Source organism: Balaenoptera acutorostrata, chromosome 10 (assembly GCF_949987535.1).
Source record: "Balaenoptera acutorostrata chromosome 10, mBalAcu1.1, whole genome shotgun sequence".
NCBI classification, from domain to species: Eukaryota; Metazoa; Chordata; class Mammalia; order Artiodactyla; family Balaenopteridae; genus Balaenoptera; species Balaenoptera acutorostrata.
In genome coordinates this window covers 13291946-13311743 of record NC_080073.1, presented here as the reverse complement: position 1 = coordinate 13311743, position 19798 = coordinate 13291946, and the positions used below count along the sequence as shown (strand labels likewise).

General features: G+C 40.8%; 1 protein-coding gene across 6 annotated transcripts in view; it reads left to right on the top strand.

Annotated features, from left to right (window-relative positions):
• Window positions 1-17372, top strand: part of CNTN4 (contactin 4) — a 955661-nt gene extending 938289 nt beyond the window's left edge. For all 6 annotated transcript variants that reach the window (XM_057555542.1, XM_057555540.1, XM_007192463.2 and 3 more), the window contains 7 exons: window positions 247-317; window positions 1376-1610; window positions 3586-3698; window positions 4269-4455; window positions 4884-4996; window positions 12211-12379; window positions 14749-17372. In XM_057555542.1, the coding sequence (XP_057411525.1) occupies window positions 247-317; window positions 1376-1610; window positions 3586-3698; window positions 4269-4455; window positions 4884-4996; window positions 12211-12379; window positions 14749-14849 (989 nt within the window). In that variant the 3' untranslated portion in view covers window positions 14850-17372. The remainder of the gene's footprint in view (window positions 1-246; window positions 318-1375; window positions 1611-3585; window positions 3699-4268; window positions 4456-4883; window positions 4997-12210; window positions 12380-14748) is intronic.
• The last annotated feature ends 2426 nt before the right edge of the window (window positions 17373-19798 follow it).

Genomic DNA, 19798 nt, shown 5'->3' with positions numbered 1-19798 from the left:
GTCACGTCAGATAACATGTGTGCCTCTTGTTGAATGGGAAAGAGGTAACTAATAGCAATTTCCTGGGTGTGTTTCACTTCCGCGAGCTGATGCTTCGGGACCCTTGACCATACGATTTCTGAGCTCAGAAGACAAAGCTGTGTGCATCCGAGTATCTGTTTAAACTGAGTCACCTCAGCCAGGCAACTTTGCTGGCCCTCCTGGCCTTTGCCACCTGACATGACTTGTTTTTTGTCTCCTGAACAGTCCCTGAAGTCACCCCAGCTAACGTCAGTGGAGGCGGAGGCAGCAAATCTGAACTGGTTATAACCTGGGAGGTAAATGAATCGCAGAACGAAAGGAACATACATTAGCCTAGGCTATTTTATTATTTTACTCTGTGTTAAACATATATGGGAAGTTGCCTTCTCTGTTTTTAACAGCAAAAATCCATTTGAGTGCAAACACTCCCTCTCATGTGAATGGCTAGCAGGAAAAGATGGCACTTGCCCATCAGTTGTGGAGTCAAGTTTTAATTCAGTTGATCACAGGAAAAACAATCAGGAAAGGGAAGACAGCGTAAGAAAAAATGTATATATGTATAATATGCACATTAAAGAAGACTGGTTTAGAGAAAACCAGTTTTTCTTTTTTTCCTGAATTACTGCAAGGCCAATTGATTTAAAACACCTGCCCACAATAGACTCCGTGTACCAGCACAATTTCCTAAGATTGGCTTTGCTGCAGGAGCCCTCTTGTGTAAAGTATTTTTTCACCAACGTAGAGGTGTGTTAGTCACCACTTTATTAAAAATTGATTTTGAGAGAGGAGGTCAGAGTTTCAGAAAGAGTCCACAATGATTTTGAAGGATTCTAGGCAACAGCCGCGGAAGTTCACATCTGTCATTTAACCAGAACCCCAGCAGAGAGAGAAGCCACTCACCGCTTCCAGCTCAGCACTTCCGGGCTGAGAGGGGAGACCTTGCCTGAGCCAGGATGGTCCTCACTTCTTTGGTGAGCGCTCTTTCAATGAGTGTCCATGTGACACTGGAGGAAGAATCCTACTAGATGGTACATGTTGGAAATGTTGGTTTTTAGATCAACTGTCCAGTGTCTTCCACAGTCATTTCCTACAGTGTCAGAGCTGGGTCTCCCCGATCAGGAAGCCAGGCTCTCCACTGCAGGTTTTCATTGATTTTTTTTTTAACCCTGCTCCAATCCCCCCTGAATATCTCTGGTAGTCTGATGGCAAGTCCCAAATTGAAGACTCTCGACAAAGTCCCCAGTAAGATAGCGTGGACACAGGGGTGTGTGTGGGGGTGGGGAGTGGAATAAAACAATGTAGCATCTGCATCAAAGTCCTGTGGCCTCTGAAGACCGCCTCCCTTTCTTCCCAGACGGTCCCTGAGGAATTACAGAACGGCAGAGGCTTTGGTTACGTGGTGGCCTTCCGGCCTTATGGCAAAATGATCTGGATGCTGACCGTTTTGGCCTCCGCGGATGCCTCCAGATACGTGTTCAGGAATGAGAGCGTGCATCCCTTCTCTCCCTTCGAGGTTAAAGTGGGCGTCTTCAACAATAAAGGAGAAGGCCCTTTCAGTCCCACCACGGTGGTATATTCTGCAGAAGAAGGTATGATGTTTCTTCAATTCTGAGATGTTGACTTTAGGACATACAATCAATGTAGCACTCTACCCATAAACTGAAGGCATATCCTGAATCAAGAAAAGCGTAATATGAAAAATATGATTCATTGTCTACCACCAATCTCTTAGAAAGACAGCAACTCCACAGTATATAAAAACAAATGGTTATCCGTTATTAATTCCACTGCTAAGGACCAAAATCTCAAGTACCGTATAAGATCTTCATGTCTACGTATATATCACATTACTTTCAACAGAATTATATTTTATTTTATGCCTTTAAGTGAATGCCAAAATATAATTTGTATTTCCTCTCAATATGATTTTTCTCATAAATCATATTGTACTCAAAACTTATTCTGTTATTAAAGAATAGAGTAAGTCACAAAGCAGTGTGATTGCTCTCATTGTCACCCCTGGTGTTATCATGTTTAGGGGTTCTCACTCATTTTTACTGCCTCTGTGCTATCCCTGCTCTCAGAATACCTCTCCTAGTGGTCTTCATTTCCATCGGAGTTCGCCTTCATTGTTTCAAAGGTGATGTTTGGAATGAGACCATATTAAAAGTTGAGTCATTGACTTGGAGTAAGTGAAGATGCAATAAATTCTTCCGTCCAGATAAAGAAGTCAGCCCCTTAGACTCGGTGGTCCTCCATGATCTAGCCCCCACCTCTCTTTTCTGCCTCAACTCCTGCCCCTCTTCCCTGCGTACTCCATGTTCCAACCATAGCCAAAGGACTTGCAATTATCCAAACAAGCTTGAGCCCCTAGTATATGCTTCAACTTCTCTTAATGTTCCCTGCCTTGCCTACCTTGTGAACTCATGGTCATCCTTCAAAACTCAACTCAAACAACCAAGGCCTTCTCTCATTTCCCCAGGCCCACGGGGTGAGGTGCTTCTCTTTTTCCTTGTGTCTTAACATTGCTCTGTTATAATTCTCATCTCAATGTATTATGAATTTTGAATTTTAGTTTTATATTCTCACTAAGGTGTGTTTCTTGAGGGCCGGCTATTTATTTTTTACCTCTGTGTCACCAGTGTCGAAACGTGTATGACACACAGACCGCTAATAAATACTGAATGAATTAACACATAAATAGAATCATACATTGTTATAAATAGACAAAACCTTAGGGGTCTCCATGTACACCATTTTCTGGAACATAATGTGTATTCCAGAGGGAGCACACAAGTTGACTGTAAATGGTACTAGATGAACCTTTAAAATTATTTAATACTTATATATTGATTTGAATTGCATCACAAAAAAATACAGCTATCAAATCAAAACCAGGATTTCATTTGTGTTACAACTCACAACATGCCTAGGTTTTTCATTAAGAAAGACCACTGAAAGGAAAATCTTTACATAAAAATGGTACACAGCTCTGGCAAAAATCTGGCAAAAAGAACTGAAATTTAGGGGACAGACTGGGTCCAGACTCTCCTTTGCAGCTGAGGAGGTTGAGGGCCACAAAGCATAGATGACTTGTACAGCCAAGCTTGTAAGACATGCAGCTGGCTGTGCAGAACTGAACCGTCACCGGCCCTCCTGAAACTTAGTCAAGTCAGTTGACTCTCCTTTTTTCTGTCTCTCTAATTTTCGTAACCAGTGACTACGACTCTCACCTAGGACAAATGCTCATTAAGAAGGATGTATGTTAAATAAATTGCTGGCTATGAGACGTGGTGCTTAAACTTAAGTATCCTGGGTTACTTCCCTTCCACCTACCCCTAAATTTAGAAGCCAAAGACTTTGAAGAAGTCTCTTCACCACCATCTCCATCACCATCCTCTCCCAGCTGTTAATCATGGTTTCTCTGTAAAATGAGGGTTTGGATCATAATCACTAAGGACTATTCTATAATCATTGATTCTTTGCCCATATGATGCCTTTGCATCTAGAAGCCTATTCTGATGCAGCTGATACAGTCATAACTGTTTCCATACTTATCTGCAGAACCCACCAAAGCACCAGCCAACATCTTTGCCAGAAGTCTTTCTGCAACAGACGTTGAAGTCTTCTGGGCCTCCCCCATGGAAAAGAATAGAGGTCGGATACAAGGGTATGAGGTAAGCAAGAGATAGGTGCCTTCGTTCTGGGAAAGGGTCCCTACCCCTCAGTGAGGACTTTCTACACACCCTCTGATGGGAAAAAGACCTAGAGTTCCATTTAGAGGCATTTGTTTTAGAGACTAGTTGTTTCTAAAGGAGCATGAATGGAAGCCCTGAGCATTCCACTGTGAGATTACCCGTTTCCATGGTACTCTCCAGAGAGCTCTGTCTAAATACATGCAGGTCTAAGCATGTAAAAGATGGTTGGCAAAATGAGCTATGACTTCTGATACACCCAGGATCACTTGGGCTCAAAACAAGGTGGGGAAAAAGGGAGAAAGACCCAACCATGACTGTGCCAGTGTACCGTCTCACTCTGAAGCTAAGAACAAAAAGGGGGCCTTTTTAATTATCGATAATTTCTCAGTGCGCACAAAGCTCTTGGTTCTGAAAGCTCTGCTTACGACTTGCTATATAGAAAATTAACTCTGTCATAAGAATCTTGTATTAAAAAAAGAAATCACCTGATGACGTTGGAGATATCCCTAATAGTTATGACATCCAAGGTCTTCCTTTTTAATTTCTCAGGTAAAATATTGGAGACATGATGACAAAGAAGAAAATGCTCGAAAAATACGAACAATAGGAAATCAGACATCAACAAAAATCACCAACTTAAAAGGCAGTGCTCTGTATCATTTAGCTGTCAAGGCATATAATTCTGCAGGGACAGGCCCCTCCAGTGCGACGGTCAACGTGACAACCAGAAAGCCACGTAAGAACATTCTTGCTCAGAAGTATTTTAGAGATTCATCAAACATATTCCAAGTGCATTCCCCATCCCCACCTCCCAGTGATCATTTACATACTAATTGGTATCATTATGGAAATTCAGATTTACCTTAGCGTTTTAACTGAACCTTTCCGAAAGCATGCAAAATTCATTGCTCCAGAGGACAGAAAGATAAATGTTTTCTCCTCACTGGGAAGGGCCACTTCTTTTAGCTATAAATGTTAGGCGACCAACTGAATCTTTTTCCATTTGCAGTGCTGTATCTCGGCAGATTTTAGTGACCTTGAAGACACATATTAGTGCAATAGCCCGTTAAATTGCCTCCACTCGCGAATTCTAGGAAGGAGATATTCCTCAGTATCCATTGAGACTTAATAATCTGTGACTTCGTATATCTTAATTTTTTACAGCGCCAAGTCAACCCCCTGGAAACATCATATGGAATTCATCGGACTCCAAAATTATCCTGAATTGGGATCAAGTGAAGGCCCTGGATAATGAGTCGGAAGTGAGAGGATACAAAGTGGGTAATTTCTTTTTGCAGAGGCACCTACTCCTGCTGTTAGTGGGGACAGACTGTTCTCATGAATCTTAAGAAACCTGCCCTCACTCTCCCTGACAGAGCTCTCGCAGCCTCTTTCTCCCAAACACCAAAGTGGTTTAGTCTGAGTTTTGTCAACAGCCCATGACAGCTGGTCAGGATTTAGAGAATCGCCTATACTTTGGGCTCAGGCAGAGACAATCAGAAATAGTAAAAGACCCTGTGGTTGGGTCTCCAAAAAATCATGAAGAACCACATTTTAAACATTTCTACTGTCAGTTTTGTTCTGTGCTTGTCTTGATTGTATTTTTAATCAACAGTAGTAACTTCTCCCTATTACTAATGGTTAATCTTTCTTGTTCATGTTCCTATTGTTAGGGGTACGGATACGCACACACACACACGTACATATACATACATATACACAAGGATTTTTTAGGACATTCGTTTGCCTGATCCCATAAATGTTAGCCTGACTTTAAAGAACTAGAAAAGAAAATGGATGTAGCCCTGGTGCCACAATCAAAGGGCATTTTAAGTATCTTGTTTTGTTTTACTTTTAAACAACATTTGAGGCAATGCAGGCCAAACAAAGCTAGTCTGCAGGATGCATCAAGCCTGCAGGCTGCTATTTGGTGACATTTTTGGATGCAGCTGTTGAGAGTAGCATAGTGACAGTGCTGTCAGGCACTAGTTACAGTTAGTAAAGCCAGGCCTGGAATTGGGAGTTGACATAGTTGGCCATACAGCCTTAGGTGATGTGATTAGAGAGGGATTCGGAAACCCTCGCTGCTATGGACTATTTTTCCTTCATCCACGTGGCACAGTGATTTGTATTCTGCCAGCAGAGAAACATTCCCTAAGAACTAATCTTCAGACCTTTCACTGGATCCCTTTGTAAAAGCAAACTTTCTGGAAGGGTCTTACAGAATAGAGCAGAAACGACCACATTTTGGTCCTCTAGTCATTATGTGACTTTAGGTAAATCATGTAACCTCTCTGGGACTGCATTTCTCTTTTATTAAAGGAGAAATCTTCCAGTATCTTCATTTTCCCCTGAGCCTTTGCACCTCTATTCTGTCCCCCGGGGACTGCCACCTCTTACATCTGCATCCTTAATCGGCCACTCATCTTTCGGGTCTAAGATGAGAAGCCTTCCCTGATGGCCAGAGCTCTCGCTATTTGTCAGATTTTTTTAAAGTACTTTCCATCCTCTTGGGTAATTGTAATTGGCTGATGACTTATTGTGAATCCCCAGACTGTGGGCCTCACGAGCACAGTGCCTGAATGGTCACCATGATTTCTCCAGCCAAGGATGCATTCACTATGGTGGTATTAAAGGGAGCCCTCATTTCTTGAACTCCTTAATCATTAGTCTCTTAGTGCGACATAATGGGAAAGAGTTCATCTGATCAGTTTTATGCAAGACGAGAGAGATGTGGGGTTTGGTAGGCTGGAAGATGAGAGGGGAGAGAGTAGACTCAAAGAAAGCAAAGAAAGAAGGCAAAAGTGAAGACAGACCTTGCAACTTTGGGGTCTGACCCAGGCTAACACTGCCGGGACTGAACACAGCATGAGAGAAATGCAGATGTGATCTGGGACGAATTAATTTAACCAAACCAAGGGGGAGAGTGAAAAAACAAACAAACAAACAAACAAAACAGGAGCGAGAAAGTCTTCCTCCCTGTTTCCAGTGTCGCCCAGTAGAACAGAGAGAGGAAACACAATAAAAATTCAGAAAGCTTTAGGAGTCCCTGTGGAGGGGCCAAGTTCCATGAGTGAACCTTCTACTAGGTTTTAAACTCATGTTGAAACTGGTGCTGAAATAAATTTGAAAGGCAGGGAGCTGCCTAAAGTACTTCAGGGAACCAAGCAAAATGTTAGCCGGTCAAGAAATCCTGAAGATCATCCAGCCAAAGCCCTTCATTTTGCAGATGCGAAAACCGAAGGCCATTGAATAAAGTGACTTGGGAGTGCCATCAGCTTTCACTGGGCAGGGATCTGTATGCAAGCTGAATTTTACTTCAGTGAACTGGGTCTAAAAGATTACAGGCATTTTTAGAAGAAGACTTGGAAAATGAGTATTATTTAGTTGCTACTTCTTTGTCTTCCTGCCTCCTCTCAGAAACTCTCATATGAGCTTGTCTTGGTAGCACTTTTCCAAGGAGGCCCTTCTTATATATATTTTTAAAATTCAACAGACACTTCTGCAGACATCTAGAAGATTCCCTTGAGTGGCACAGAATCGGGCAGCTGTGGTGGAATCAAGCAGTATAAGACCAACACGGCGGTATTCAGCTCCCAGAAAAGAACTGGGGCTTCACGGAGGATTGGGGAAACTTTTTATTTCTATAGAAGTAGAATAAAACATTGGAACAAATTACAACTGGAGAACATGGAACCTTTTCAGATGTGAGCAGCAGATCAGATGATATAGGCTAATTTGGTGCCGGGGTGGGGGTGGGGGTTCCAAAATGTATTTATTTAATATATTCATCACAAGGGCTCAACCACAGACTTAATTTAAAAAAAAAAAAAAGAAAGAAAGAAAGAAAAAGAAAAGAAACAAAAAAGAAAAAGGACACCACAGCTTAAGATAGAGTCCCATCCAGAAATCAAGGAAAGAACAGACTATCTCAGGAAAAAAATAAGAAAGACAACACAACAAGAGCCATGGATTTAGGCATTTTTTTTTCCCCAAATATGGTTTTTCACGTTGATTCATTGTGTCTTATAGATCTAAACTATATCTATGAAAAATAGAGTGGCACCTCCGAGTTGGGAATTTCATGCCTTAGGAAGCATCACTCATGGGTGGGTATGAAGTGTGTGAAATGCTGCAGAAACCACATGTGCTGACAGTAGAGGAAAGAGGGTTAACAAGGTCAGACCAGGTGGTAGTAAAGGGCCCTTTGTGACTTCTTCTTGATTTCCACTTCGACTCAATTCCTTCCCTGCCCTTTAGGGCTGGGACTGGAGGAGCCAGACTCCCTACACCTCCTCATTTAGATCCCAAGGAATCTCACTGTAACTGGTTATAGATATTGAAATGCTACATATACAATGTTAATGTTCAGGGATATATAGAGTTCTGTAAAAATTATGCATCTGTGTGTATGTGTGTGTATTTTTGGTTTTCTACCTAAATTGTCGAGATTCGTGGGATTTCTGCGTGCGTAAATAGTCTCAAAAAGAAGTTGACTTTAGAAAGTTTAAGGCGCAAAATATTCTTTCAGCACAAAGTGTCAAGCTACTTTATGATACTTGAGCTAAAAAGAGAGCGTCTGGTTTCAGTATCACAAACTAAACTGTCTACAGAGCCAGGCAGGTTACGTAAAGGGATTAAGTTAATTTAATCCTTTCAATAAATACTGTCAGTATACGTGCCAAGCACTGTTTTAATTCTTAATTTTGTAATAACCCGTGAAGTAGGTGCAGTTATTAGCCCCAGTTTTATAGATACAGAGCTCATGGCATAGAGTTTAGTAACTTGCCTACTTCACATAGGTAGTAGTTTTTTCACTGATTTATTGAGATACAGTTGACATATAACATTGTGTAAGTTTAAGGTATACAGTGTGTTGATTTGATACATTTATATATTGCAAAAAGATCACCACCATAGCATTTACTAATGCCTCCATCCCATCACATAATTACCATTCCTTGTTTGTGGTGAGAACATTTCAGATCTACTTTCTTAGCAACGTTCAAGTATATGGTACAGTGTTGTTAACACAGCTAGTATATTGAAGACCTGTGCTCTGAACACAGGCAGTATGGATCCAGAGTCCCACCTTTTAACCACTCAGCTATTCTGTCTGCCATCAGTAAACAAATAGATCAAGTGGTAATAAAGTACTACCAAGAGAAATAACTCAGAGTGAGGGGAATAGGCAGTGCCATGGGATAGATAGGAGAGACATTATTTTAAATAAAGCACAGGGAAAGGCTCTATCAAGAGGTGACATTTCGATTGGGCCATGAAAAAAGGAGAGAGTAAGATAGGCAGCTCTCTCAGAGTGTTCCAAGCATAGTGAACAGGATATGCAAAGGTCCTGAGGTAGACACATGCCAATGTGACACAATAGGAAGTGTTGGAGACTGTGATAAGCTATAGAGTTTGTGATGGTCCAGGATAGGCAGTAGCTTCTCAGCTCCAGCCAATTATTGCCAGACAGGAATGTAGACCAGTGTGGCCATATCTTCTAGTTTTTAGTAGAACCCAAAACTTTATCATGTATAGTTTCTTGGTTTTTACATGTTGACATCTAACTCAAAAAAAAAAAAACCCAAAAAACATGTAAACCCACTAAGGGCCCAATAGTTAAAATATGCAGGCCAAATGTTACCCATGGGCCACGAGCTTTCTACTCTCTAACCCCCCTTTTTTTGCATTCATGAAGACAGAGACCAGAGAGGGGAAGCAAGTTGCCCACAGTGGTGGCCAAGCTGGTCTTAGTTACGAATACAGGCTGTGAACCCAGACTGCCTGGGTTTGAATGCTGGGTCCCCCACTTACTGGCCATGAGACCCTGGGCACATTGCTAAACATCTCCAGGTCTCAGATTTCTCATCTTTAAAATCAGAATAATAACAGTGCCTACCTCAAGGGGTAATCTGTATTTGCACATAGAATATAAAGTGTTCAAACACATAGTAAGCATTGAATAATGTTTGATTCTATTATCATTATTCCCACAAATTCACTCTTTCTCCTTGTCTTCCACCCTGGATTATAGGAAATGCAAGCACAGCCTTTAAGTCAATCAGCTGAACCAAGTGTTTAGTGTAAATAAAGGTTTTACAGGCCTTTATTTAGGTGCCACTGCAGTCCCCATCATTAGAAGACTGATAAGCAATGCTGATAAAAGGGCAGTTTTTTCCTGGAAGTCTTTCTTTTGGATTTACAGTTGAAACTAGTTGAATCCTCTGTGCTCTGGCAGAGGTGAATCAAAGAAGCAATTTATTCCTCAAAGCCAGGTGTGCCCTTGCATCCCATCAGCCAGCTCATGTTCCTGAAGGGCCATCATGAGAAGCTCTGACAGTCCTGAATGTGCCTCAGGGTTTATTTGAACCTGATCATTAGTGAGGGGATGCTGAGTTTGATACACCTGATGCCCTGAGAAGGAAGGGGGATGCTTATGAATCTTTCCACCAAGGAAATTGTTTTTTCCACCTTGTGTTAGAGAGACATAAATAAAGGTGATGAAATGCCAGGAAACAAATGGGATCTAAACCGTTTTAAGGGAATTTTATGAATTTCACTTGTGTTTGATTTTTTTTGGCAATGGTAGGGTAACCCTATGTCTCTGACCTCAGCCGATCAGAATTTACAGTGGGTCTTAGGGAAAGAAGAGCCAGTCCTGTGGTTCTGAAAGTGTGGTCCCTGGAGCAGAGGCAGTGGTATTACCTGGGAACTTGTTAGAGATGCAGATTTTTTAAGTTCCCCCTAAAACCCACTAAATCAGAAACTCTGGGGTGGAGCCCAGTGTTCTGTGTTTTAATAAGCCCTCCAGGCGGCTCTGATGCAGGCTCAGGTTTGAGAACCCTGATGTCATTCATGATTCCCTGAATGAACATCCCCTGAAGATCTTTTTTAACAATGTATCACGGCCTGGACGCTTCTGCTACGGAGCCTGACTCAGGAGGGCTGGGGCGAGGCTGGAGCAGGATTTCTCAGCCTCCTCACTGGCGCCACTTTGAGCTGGATAATTCTCTGTTGTGGGGACTGTCCTCTGCATTATAGGAGGACCCGCCCACCCGTTGTGACGACCGGAAATGTCTGCAGACATTGCCAGATGCCCCTGGGGTCAAAACTCCTCCTCCCCTCTCCCGCCCCTGTTGAGAACCAGTGGCCTGCAGCATCGGTGTTTCTTACAAGCTCCCCAGGTGCTTCTAACACACAGCCAGGACCAGAGCCATTCATGTTACCCAACCCTATTTTTTTTTTTTTTAATTTTATTTTATTGTCAAGAGAAACGATGGGTTATGGTGATTTAAGAGTACAGGCTTAGGAGCCCTCATCTTACCACTCACCAGCTCTGTGACATCTCTGGGCCTCAGTTTCCTCATCTGCAGAAAAGAATAACCGTGCCTGTCCTGTCAGGTTGTTGTGGCAGTTAAACATGGTCATGTCAATCGAGTGCCTGGCTCATTGTAAACATCAGAAAGTATTTGTGGGGCAGTTCTCGTCACAATTATCATATCCAGCAAGGCAGGTGCACCTCTCTGGGCCTTTATCTTTTGTTCCTGATGGGAACTGTTGGGGACCAGAGTAGGCAATGCCAGGTGGTGAATGTATTTTCAAGAGAGCTAACTGCCCATCTCATCACATGAACTACCAGCCTAGTCTGTGACCCAGAGGAAACCAAGAAGGGAAACAAAGAGTGGCACTGTTGAAGCTACATGAGTGGCACTGTTGAAGCTACAGACACTTCTAGAGTGACAGTAATTGCCCCATAACATCCCCTCTTTTCTCTGTAGCTCAAAAAGAGATCCAGTGGGAGGAAAAAGGGGGTTATAGCCCTTGTCTTTCAGAGGTGCTCTCCCTGTTCTGAAATGACCTCTTTCCAAAGGATTAATAATAATGACAACTTTTTGCCTGATTTTTATGCCTGATTTTTTGCTTCTAACCTTTGCCATGTATGTTTGTACCTTTTGTTCCTTTTAAGGCTTCATACTGTTTCTTACATGCTTCCTTTCAGCCCTTCATTTTATTCAATCCTGTGCAATCGTAAAGACTTCCCAGAAAAGTGGGTGTTATTGTCCCCATTTTACAGATGTGGGCAGTGAGGCTCAGAGCGGGAAAGTAAGTGGACCACGGTCACACAGCAGCCAAGTCTGTCCTCACGCCAAAGACCCTCGTGCGTAACTGAGCTCTGTACATCCACCTCCTCCATGTTTGTTAACTGACCTCCCAGAGGTTACATGAGGCCACACAGCACGTCGTTAGACTCATGCTAGCCCCGCTGCCATGCTGCACAACGCTTTAAACTCTTTCCTCATAATGAAATCAATGGTAGCTGCAGACATGCCCCTCGCTCTTAAATGAGCCTTCCAGATGCAAGTGGGCAGCCTGACAACCTCGGCGTCCCTGCGTTTCACTGGTGCCCAGAGGTGAAAGTGAAGGAACGCTCCGTCCTTGGGGCCTTTGTGAGGACAGCAGGTGATACCTTTTCTTTCCATATTGGCAGGTGTTGTACAGATGGAGCAGACAAAGCAGCACATCTGTCATTGAAACAAATAAAACATCAGTGGAGCTTTCTTTGCCTTTTGATGAAGATTATATAATAGAAATTAAGCCATTCAGTGATGGAGGCGATGGCAGCAGCAGTGAACAGATTCGAATTCCAAAGATATCAAGTAAGAATGTCTTTTTTTGCCTCCCTTCTCCCTGTCTGCCCTATCTCCTAAGCTTCCCAGTGAGTCAGGGCTAGGGTGAAATTAAGCCCGAAAAAAAAAAAAAAAGGCTAAAATAAAAATGGACAATACCATCCCCCTTCCTCAGACCACTGGTATTTGCTGATCCCAGGTAGTTTTGTGCGGAAGACAGTTTGACTAGTTTTGACTGATTTAATCAGTTGGCAATCAAAAATCAGGTTAAAGCAGCCCCAAATCAGTCACCCAGGCTTTTCCATGTGGACCCATGTAGTTTGCATCTACAATAACCCCAAAATTACAGCTTAGAAAGTTAAAAGCGTGACTCAGGACGAACAAGCAAAGCGTTCTTTAAAATGCTCTGGAAACCTGTCCGTAGTGACACAATATAATGTCTCTGGCTGAAAATATTTTGCACTTGGCACTGTTTATTTTGAACATGTGTATGTAACATATGTACATAAATGCACATGTCTACATAGAGTCAGGATTATGTTTGTTTACAAAGACTGTTGAAGAGGGTGTTCTTTTTTGAGCCAAATACATTCAACTTAGTTTTCAAATACTATGTTTGCAGATATCTCAGCAGCATATTATTTTTTGGGTTTTTTTGTATGATTTTATTTATTTGAAATTAAAAGAAAAAAAACAGAACAGGCAAATCCATAGAGGCAGATTAGTGGCTGGTAGTGACCAGCCAGCGGTGTGAATTGTGGCTTAACGGGTACTGGGTTTCCATTCGGATGATGAAGTAGTTCTGGAACTAGATAGCAGTCCCAGTTGTACAACATTGGAGTGAACTTAATGTCACTGAATTGTACACTTTAAAATGGTAACTTTTACGTTATGTGTATTTTACCACAATAATAAAGAAAATAAGATTGCCATTAGGTATCTAAGTATAGATTTTCATTGGCCTTTGGATTTAACAGTCTAGAGATAAGGGGTTCAGTGAAGGCTGGAGATATGAACTTTCAAGCCATCAGTGGAGATATGATATTTTAAATCATGGGCAACCCTCACTACAGAGTTCTGAGCCTCAGCCCCTTTGCCAAGTGTCCATCTTAGTATTTTTCAGATGAGGAAAGGGTCTAGTATTCTTGCTGATATCAAGTTTTAGTAAAGCATCCACTAAGCCATTTTAATTGCATCTATAAAATTTGGATGCCTCAAATCAGAAAAGAAAATGTTCAATGGTCATTTCACCCTTCTTCAGAATAAGCACTTGTTAATGTTAATGAACATAGAGCAGGACTTCAGGTGGGAAACCAAGGCTGCGCCAAGACATGCTCTGAATTCAGGAGTAATTTGCCAGTTTCCAGATGAGGTTTATATTTACTGCACCTTTTTTGCATACAAACACTAAAGGCATTTTTGTCTTTTAAAACACTGGGGGAGAATTGGTTTCTACATGTCAGTAGAGGGCTCTAACTTCTGTTGAAAGGAACCAGATTTATGGTGAGATGTGGAAGTAATCTCCAGGCCAAAAAAACACAAGATGAGAATTTGTTTTGGGATTAATTTATCTCACTTTCTTTAAATCTGACTTCATACTTGCTTATCATTGCAAGGATTTTCTTTTTTTAAAGACTGACTGATGATTCTTGGTTTAATTCATTACAAAAACATTTTAAGCAATTTTATTGGTAAAATTATTAGATGATAAGGATGTAACTGAGCAAAACATGATCTCTTTGTCAAGAGGTTTTCCATTTTGTTGGTCAAAGATCTTACAATCTTGATAAAACCTCAAATGACAGTTGGTAACTTCTTACTGTGAAAAAATAAGATGTATAAGAAAAAGTTTTAAAAGTATTGAGAATATCTTGTTGGGCAAAAAAAAAAAGAGATATGTTTAGACAGGCATGAGTTGGAATCCCCATTCAGCCATTTACTAACTGGGTAATCTTAGACTTATCTTACTTCTCTGGGCCCCCATTTCCTTACCAGTTAAATGGTGTAATAACCATACCAGAGGTCCTCAGGGTTTTTATAGGAATTAAGTGTCATATGGCTCTGTGCCCAGCATTAAGCTTGAATTCGAAAGGGAACATCAGTGTTTATTTTGCTGCATCATTGATATCATAGTATTTATCAGTAATGTTACCAGTCATATTGAAGTTTCTTCTCATGTTCGAGGGGGACACCCTCCTTTTACAAATGCTTAAACAGAGGTCCAGAGATGTCCACCACCTGCTCCCAGGTTCATAGCTAGGGAGTCATAGAACTGAAACTAAAAACGTCAACAAGAGATGGTCATTTCCAGTAGACTTCAGATAGTTCTTCCGTTTCCAAAAGCCCTGGGGCCCTGCCTCCCTTTGTTGCCGGGGTGAGTAAATTTCTTCTCTCTCCAGATGCCTATGCAAGAGGAGCCGGGCCATCCACTTCCAACGCATGCACGCTGTCGGCCATCAGTACGATCATGATCTCCCTCACAGCCAGGTCCAGTTTATGACAACAGTTCTCTAAAAGACTTGCTGTTTATAATATAAGCAACATTTAGCTAGTTGTTTTGAAGACACCCAGTACTAAGTAATATTGTTGTTCGAGTACATCTTATTACTGGAAAAAAAAATGTTTTTTGCTTCTTTAGGAATGGCATTCTACAGTACTTCCTCAAAGCAAATCTAGCTTTGTCTGAAGTTTCTTTGGAAACTCTGCAATGCACTGAAGACATCTGTAATATGATGTTACCAAAGCAGTTTACATATGTCCTTATATGCATATTTTTTATTATATATTTAGTGTTTTATAGAATTTTTTAAAGTTAACATGAAATGTAGATATTAATTTTTTTCCTCTGCTGTAAAATGCTATGGGCAACACAATCATATGGTTATTATTTGAAAATAGTTCCTTTAAAGACAGAGTTGGAAACTCACCTTGGTAAATACATTGCAGATTCCTTGTACAGTTTTATAAAGGTCTAGTGGCAGAACAGCTGAAGACTTGGTCTGTAACTCAAGGCTGCTGTATGGAAATGACTCTTGGGATGACGAATGCACTGAATCAAGTCGTTTTGCCATGTACAATATGCTTTCCAGCCCTGTTGTGAATTCTGTTGTTCAACACAACTTGAGATGGTTTCAGGAATGGCTGCAATCTCAAAACCTAAACTAACTGCCCAAGAGGTACCTTGTGCAATATTCCCATCCCTGAATTTAGCATCCTATGGTAAGACTTTCTTTTCCCTCGACTCAGTTAACATTGTCTTTGTAGTAGTAGCATTATCTTAGACATGACATTGGAAGTTAAATATCCTGTAGTAACATAGACCAAAAGTTAATAGAGTCAACCATGTCTTTCAAAGGATAAAAGATAATTTTACTATCTTTAAATGTATCTGTCTTGAATGTACATTTAACAACAAAAAGGGTAATTCTCTGTTGATGGATTCGTAACTTCTTTACAAAATTTCTTATAGATAATATGTGTATCTCTTTAATAATAGAGCCCTTCTTTTGAATCAAAATTATGTATGGAGTCTGGCAGATTTCTCCTATTTCAGCAACTAGCTGCCACAAAGAATTTTTTTCATGACTCTATAAAAGATTTTTAGTACAATGGTGTGGTATCTCGGTGATTCTCCTGTTTTGCAATAGGTAGCCTTGTTGCTTTACAAGCTTCATCTTCTACGTCTTAAAAATCACACATTGGAAAATGACAATATCAACAAAACTGTATTCTTATGAAAAGAACTATTTGTAATAATGGGGGAGGTTTTGTAAGCTGACACTAGTGGAACAGTGCATATAAAAGGTAATGAAATTTTCTATAAAAATTTTCACATGTAAACACGCTGCCACCTTTTCTTCTTTCTCAGAGAGCTCAAATTTGCCTGTAATTTGTCATTTTTCCTTAACTTTTCAACCTTCTAGCTATATTTATCCAATAAAGTCATAATCAGGATTCCACTTGTGTAAAAACTAGGGTGGTAACTGGAAAAAAATATTGTCAGTATTTCAAGCTGTGTTCCTTTCTTAGTTTCATATGGTTACTTCTATGTTAAAATAAAACAAAATTTAAAATCACATGCAAAAAAAAATCAACAAAATAATAAAATGAATGAAAAAAAAATGATACCCCAGGTAGTTCCCAACCCCAGTGTAAATGATATTTACCAGTGATCTAGCATATGTAATCTCTTTTTAAAGGTATTGTTAATAAATATTCTGTCATTTGTAAAGATACTTGTCTTTTGGGAGCATTTTTCCTGCCTGCCTGTCAGGGAATTTGTTAGCTCACCCTTGTGCTACTTATAATTTAAGATCATAGAGGGACTCAGAAGTCTCTGGCCACGATCCAAAGCTAGATGACCCAGAGCTCTTCCTTTGGAATTGACAACCCTGAAAACATCATTGCAAATCCTCTTTGGAGGTAGAGAGGGACAAAAATCCACAAATAAATGTCCTGAAGATCAAACTTGAATAGATCCTCTGGATTAGCTAAGTCTTTTCTGTATTTAATCTAAGGCTATCTGTTGTTTTAAGGTTTCCCCAACCACGTTGCTAAAAGGATAGAATCTAAACTTGAGGCCCTTCTTAATCTAATAACAGCTTAACTCTGTACCCAGCCACACAGAGTCCTCACTGGCCCCTGAACACTGCTTGCTTTTGGTCTCACCTCTGTGCCTTTTGGGCATCTGGCTGCCCCTTCCTGAAATACCCCCCACTGTTCCTTATCACCTGAATCCCCACTGTCCTAGGGTAGGCTCGTCTGTGAAGCCCTCCCACACTCCAGTCCTCGGTGACATCCTTCCGCTGAATGAGCTGTAAGCCCTGTCGATACCCCTCATTTAGTAATTAATCAGGTACTACTTTTGGAAATCTCTTGTACTGTTATCTTGCATTTTAACTTAACTCCTGTATTGTTACTTAATTTTCCTTGTATGTATGCCTTGTCTTCCCAGCTAGATTGTAAGCTCCTTGAGGGCAGGGACTTTGGTCTTATCTTTCATGTACTCTCCTTAGTGCCTAGCACAGTGCCTTGCAATAAATAATCATTGATTAATTGATCAAAGGGGTCTTTGAAGTAGCATTTTGCATCAGTTGCCTACCTGTGTGCCCTAGTGAACCAATCAGAGGAGACTGTGTCACTATTTTGCAAGGTGGCAGAAAGTGTCAGAAGGCCTGGCTTCTGACTTGATGCCTTGAAAAAGTCCTTTAATCTCTCAGCTTCATCATCTGATAAATGAGGCCCTGGATTAGCTGAGTCTGACCGAGCTCAAGATGATTTTTAAAAGTGCCCCGTAGACACCTTCACCCAAACGTGTCTGATTTGTTGGTTTCCATGGTTGTTGCAGGTTAGGCTCACTGGTTGCAAGCAACCGAAGCAACTCTGGATAACCTGAGCAAACAAAAAGGAATGACCCTGGTCAGATAACATGAGCCAAGGAGACACTGAATGCCCAAGCCTTGGCGAGAATAAGAAGCAGGCCACTCTGAGGATCAAGCCTGCAGGAACTTTGCAAAGTCTTTTTGGGGAGCTATTGTGGGGATGCATTGGCTCTGTTTCTGATTTTGATGCCACTCTGTTCAGTATCCAAATTCCTAGAAGAGTCTGATCGATCCAATTTGTGTCATACCGCCAGAGCATCTTGATCATGCACTCATAGGGGAGAGAGAGTTTGTTAAAGGAAAATTGAGATGATGTTTCTAGAAGATGGGATAATAAACGCTAAGAAGGTCTAAGCAGCACCTTTCTATGCTTAGCCCTCCAGGCAGGATTCCCCAGCCCCTAGTACCAGTTAATATGTGCAGGGGGAATGTATTACTGCTTGGGATTTTTGCACGGTGACTCTGAAGGAGAAGCACTAGAAAAGTGCCTATTTGCTTTGCTTATTTAATCTTTCCCAGCACTTACTCTGATGCTCATTTTGTGTGTGGATAGTCCACCTGTGATTTAACTGTATAAAAGGAGATTCTCTTTTGCCAGATAAGTGGATTCTCTCAGCATTCCTGAGTTTTTATAAAGCCCACAAACCCTGTGTACGAAACAGCATCTTTCCACGGGGGCAGAAGACATGGGTGATAAATTTCATCTTCAGGAGAGCTCGGAATCCTTCCAGCCTGAGGTGGGAGCTGCCGTAAGCTTTTATCTTAAAATAATGATTGAGTTATTCCTACCGTCAGTTTTTTGGTTATTTACATCTGGGAAGCAGCCTTCAATCCTGATGAACCTTTTCCCAGTCTCTCCCACCACCCGTGCCTTACTGCAAATATGCTGCAAGAATGCTGAATTCTAAAAAGTACATAAATAGTACATAATTAGCTACTAAAATGTCATGTAATTTTTAAAGTATTTTAATGTAATCAACCACCAGGTGATTTTTGCACACCATATCGGATTATCAGTGCTACCTCCATTAACACAGATAATCAAGAATTGGCTGTATTTTCTTTTTTTTTTCATTTTTATTTTATATTGGAGTATAGTTGATTAACAATGATGTGTTAGTTACAGGTGTACAGCAGGGTGATTCAGTTATACCCATACATGTATCCATTCTTTTTTAAATTCTTTTCCCATTTAGGTTATTACAGAATATTGAGCTGAGTTCCCTGTGCTAAACAGTAGGTCCTTGTCAGTTATCTATTTTATTTTATTTATTTATTTATTTTATTCAAACAGAAAGTCACAAAAATTATAATCATCCTCATCAGTTCACTCAGTCCCATGTAATTAATTTTTTTTTCATCTTGATCTTTTCTTAGCACTTTTATGAGTTCATCAGTTTTCCATTAGAGTTCTGAAAATGCTTATTCATTCAGTTCAGCAGTATAGTCAGTTACCAGAAACCTGTACTTGTCAGAGTCTTTTCCACGAATAGGCATCTATTTTAAATATAGCAGTGTGTACATGTCAATCCCAAACTCCCAATCTACCCCTCCCCCCAACCCCACGCTTTCCCCTGGTAACCATAAGTTCGTTCTCTAAGTCTGTGAGTGTTTCTGTTTTGTAAATAAGTTCATTTGTATCAGTTTTTTAGATTCCGCATATAAGTGATATCATATGATGTTTGTCTTTCTCTGTCTGATTATTTACTTCACTTAGTATGATAATCTCCAGGCCCATCCATGTTGCTGCAAATGGCCTGATTTCATTCTTTCTATTGGCTGAGTAGTATTCCATTGTATATATGTATCACATCTTCTTTATCCATTCATCTGTCGATGGACATTTAGGCTGCTTCCATGTGTTGGCTGTTGTAAGCAGCACTGTGATGAACATTGGGGTGCATGTATTTTTTCAAACCATTGTTTTCTCTGGATATATACCCAGGACCGGGATTGCTGGATCATATGTAGCTCTATTCTTAGTTTTTTAAGGAACCTCCATTCTGTTCTCCATAGTGGTTGTACCAATTTACATTCCCACCAACAGTGTAGGAAGTTTCCCTTTTCT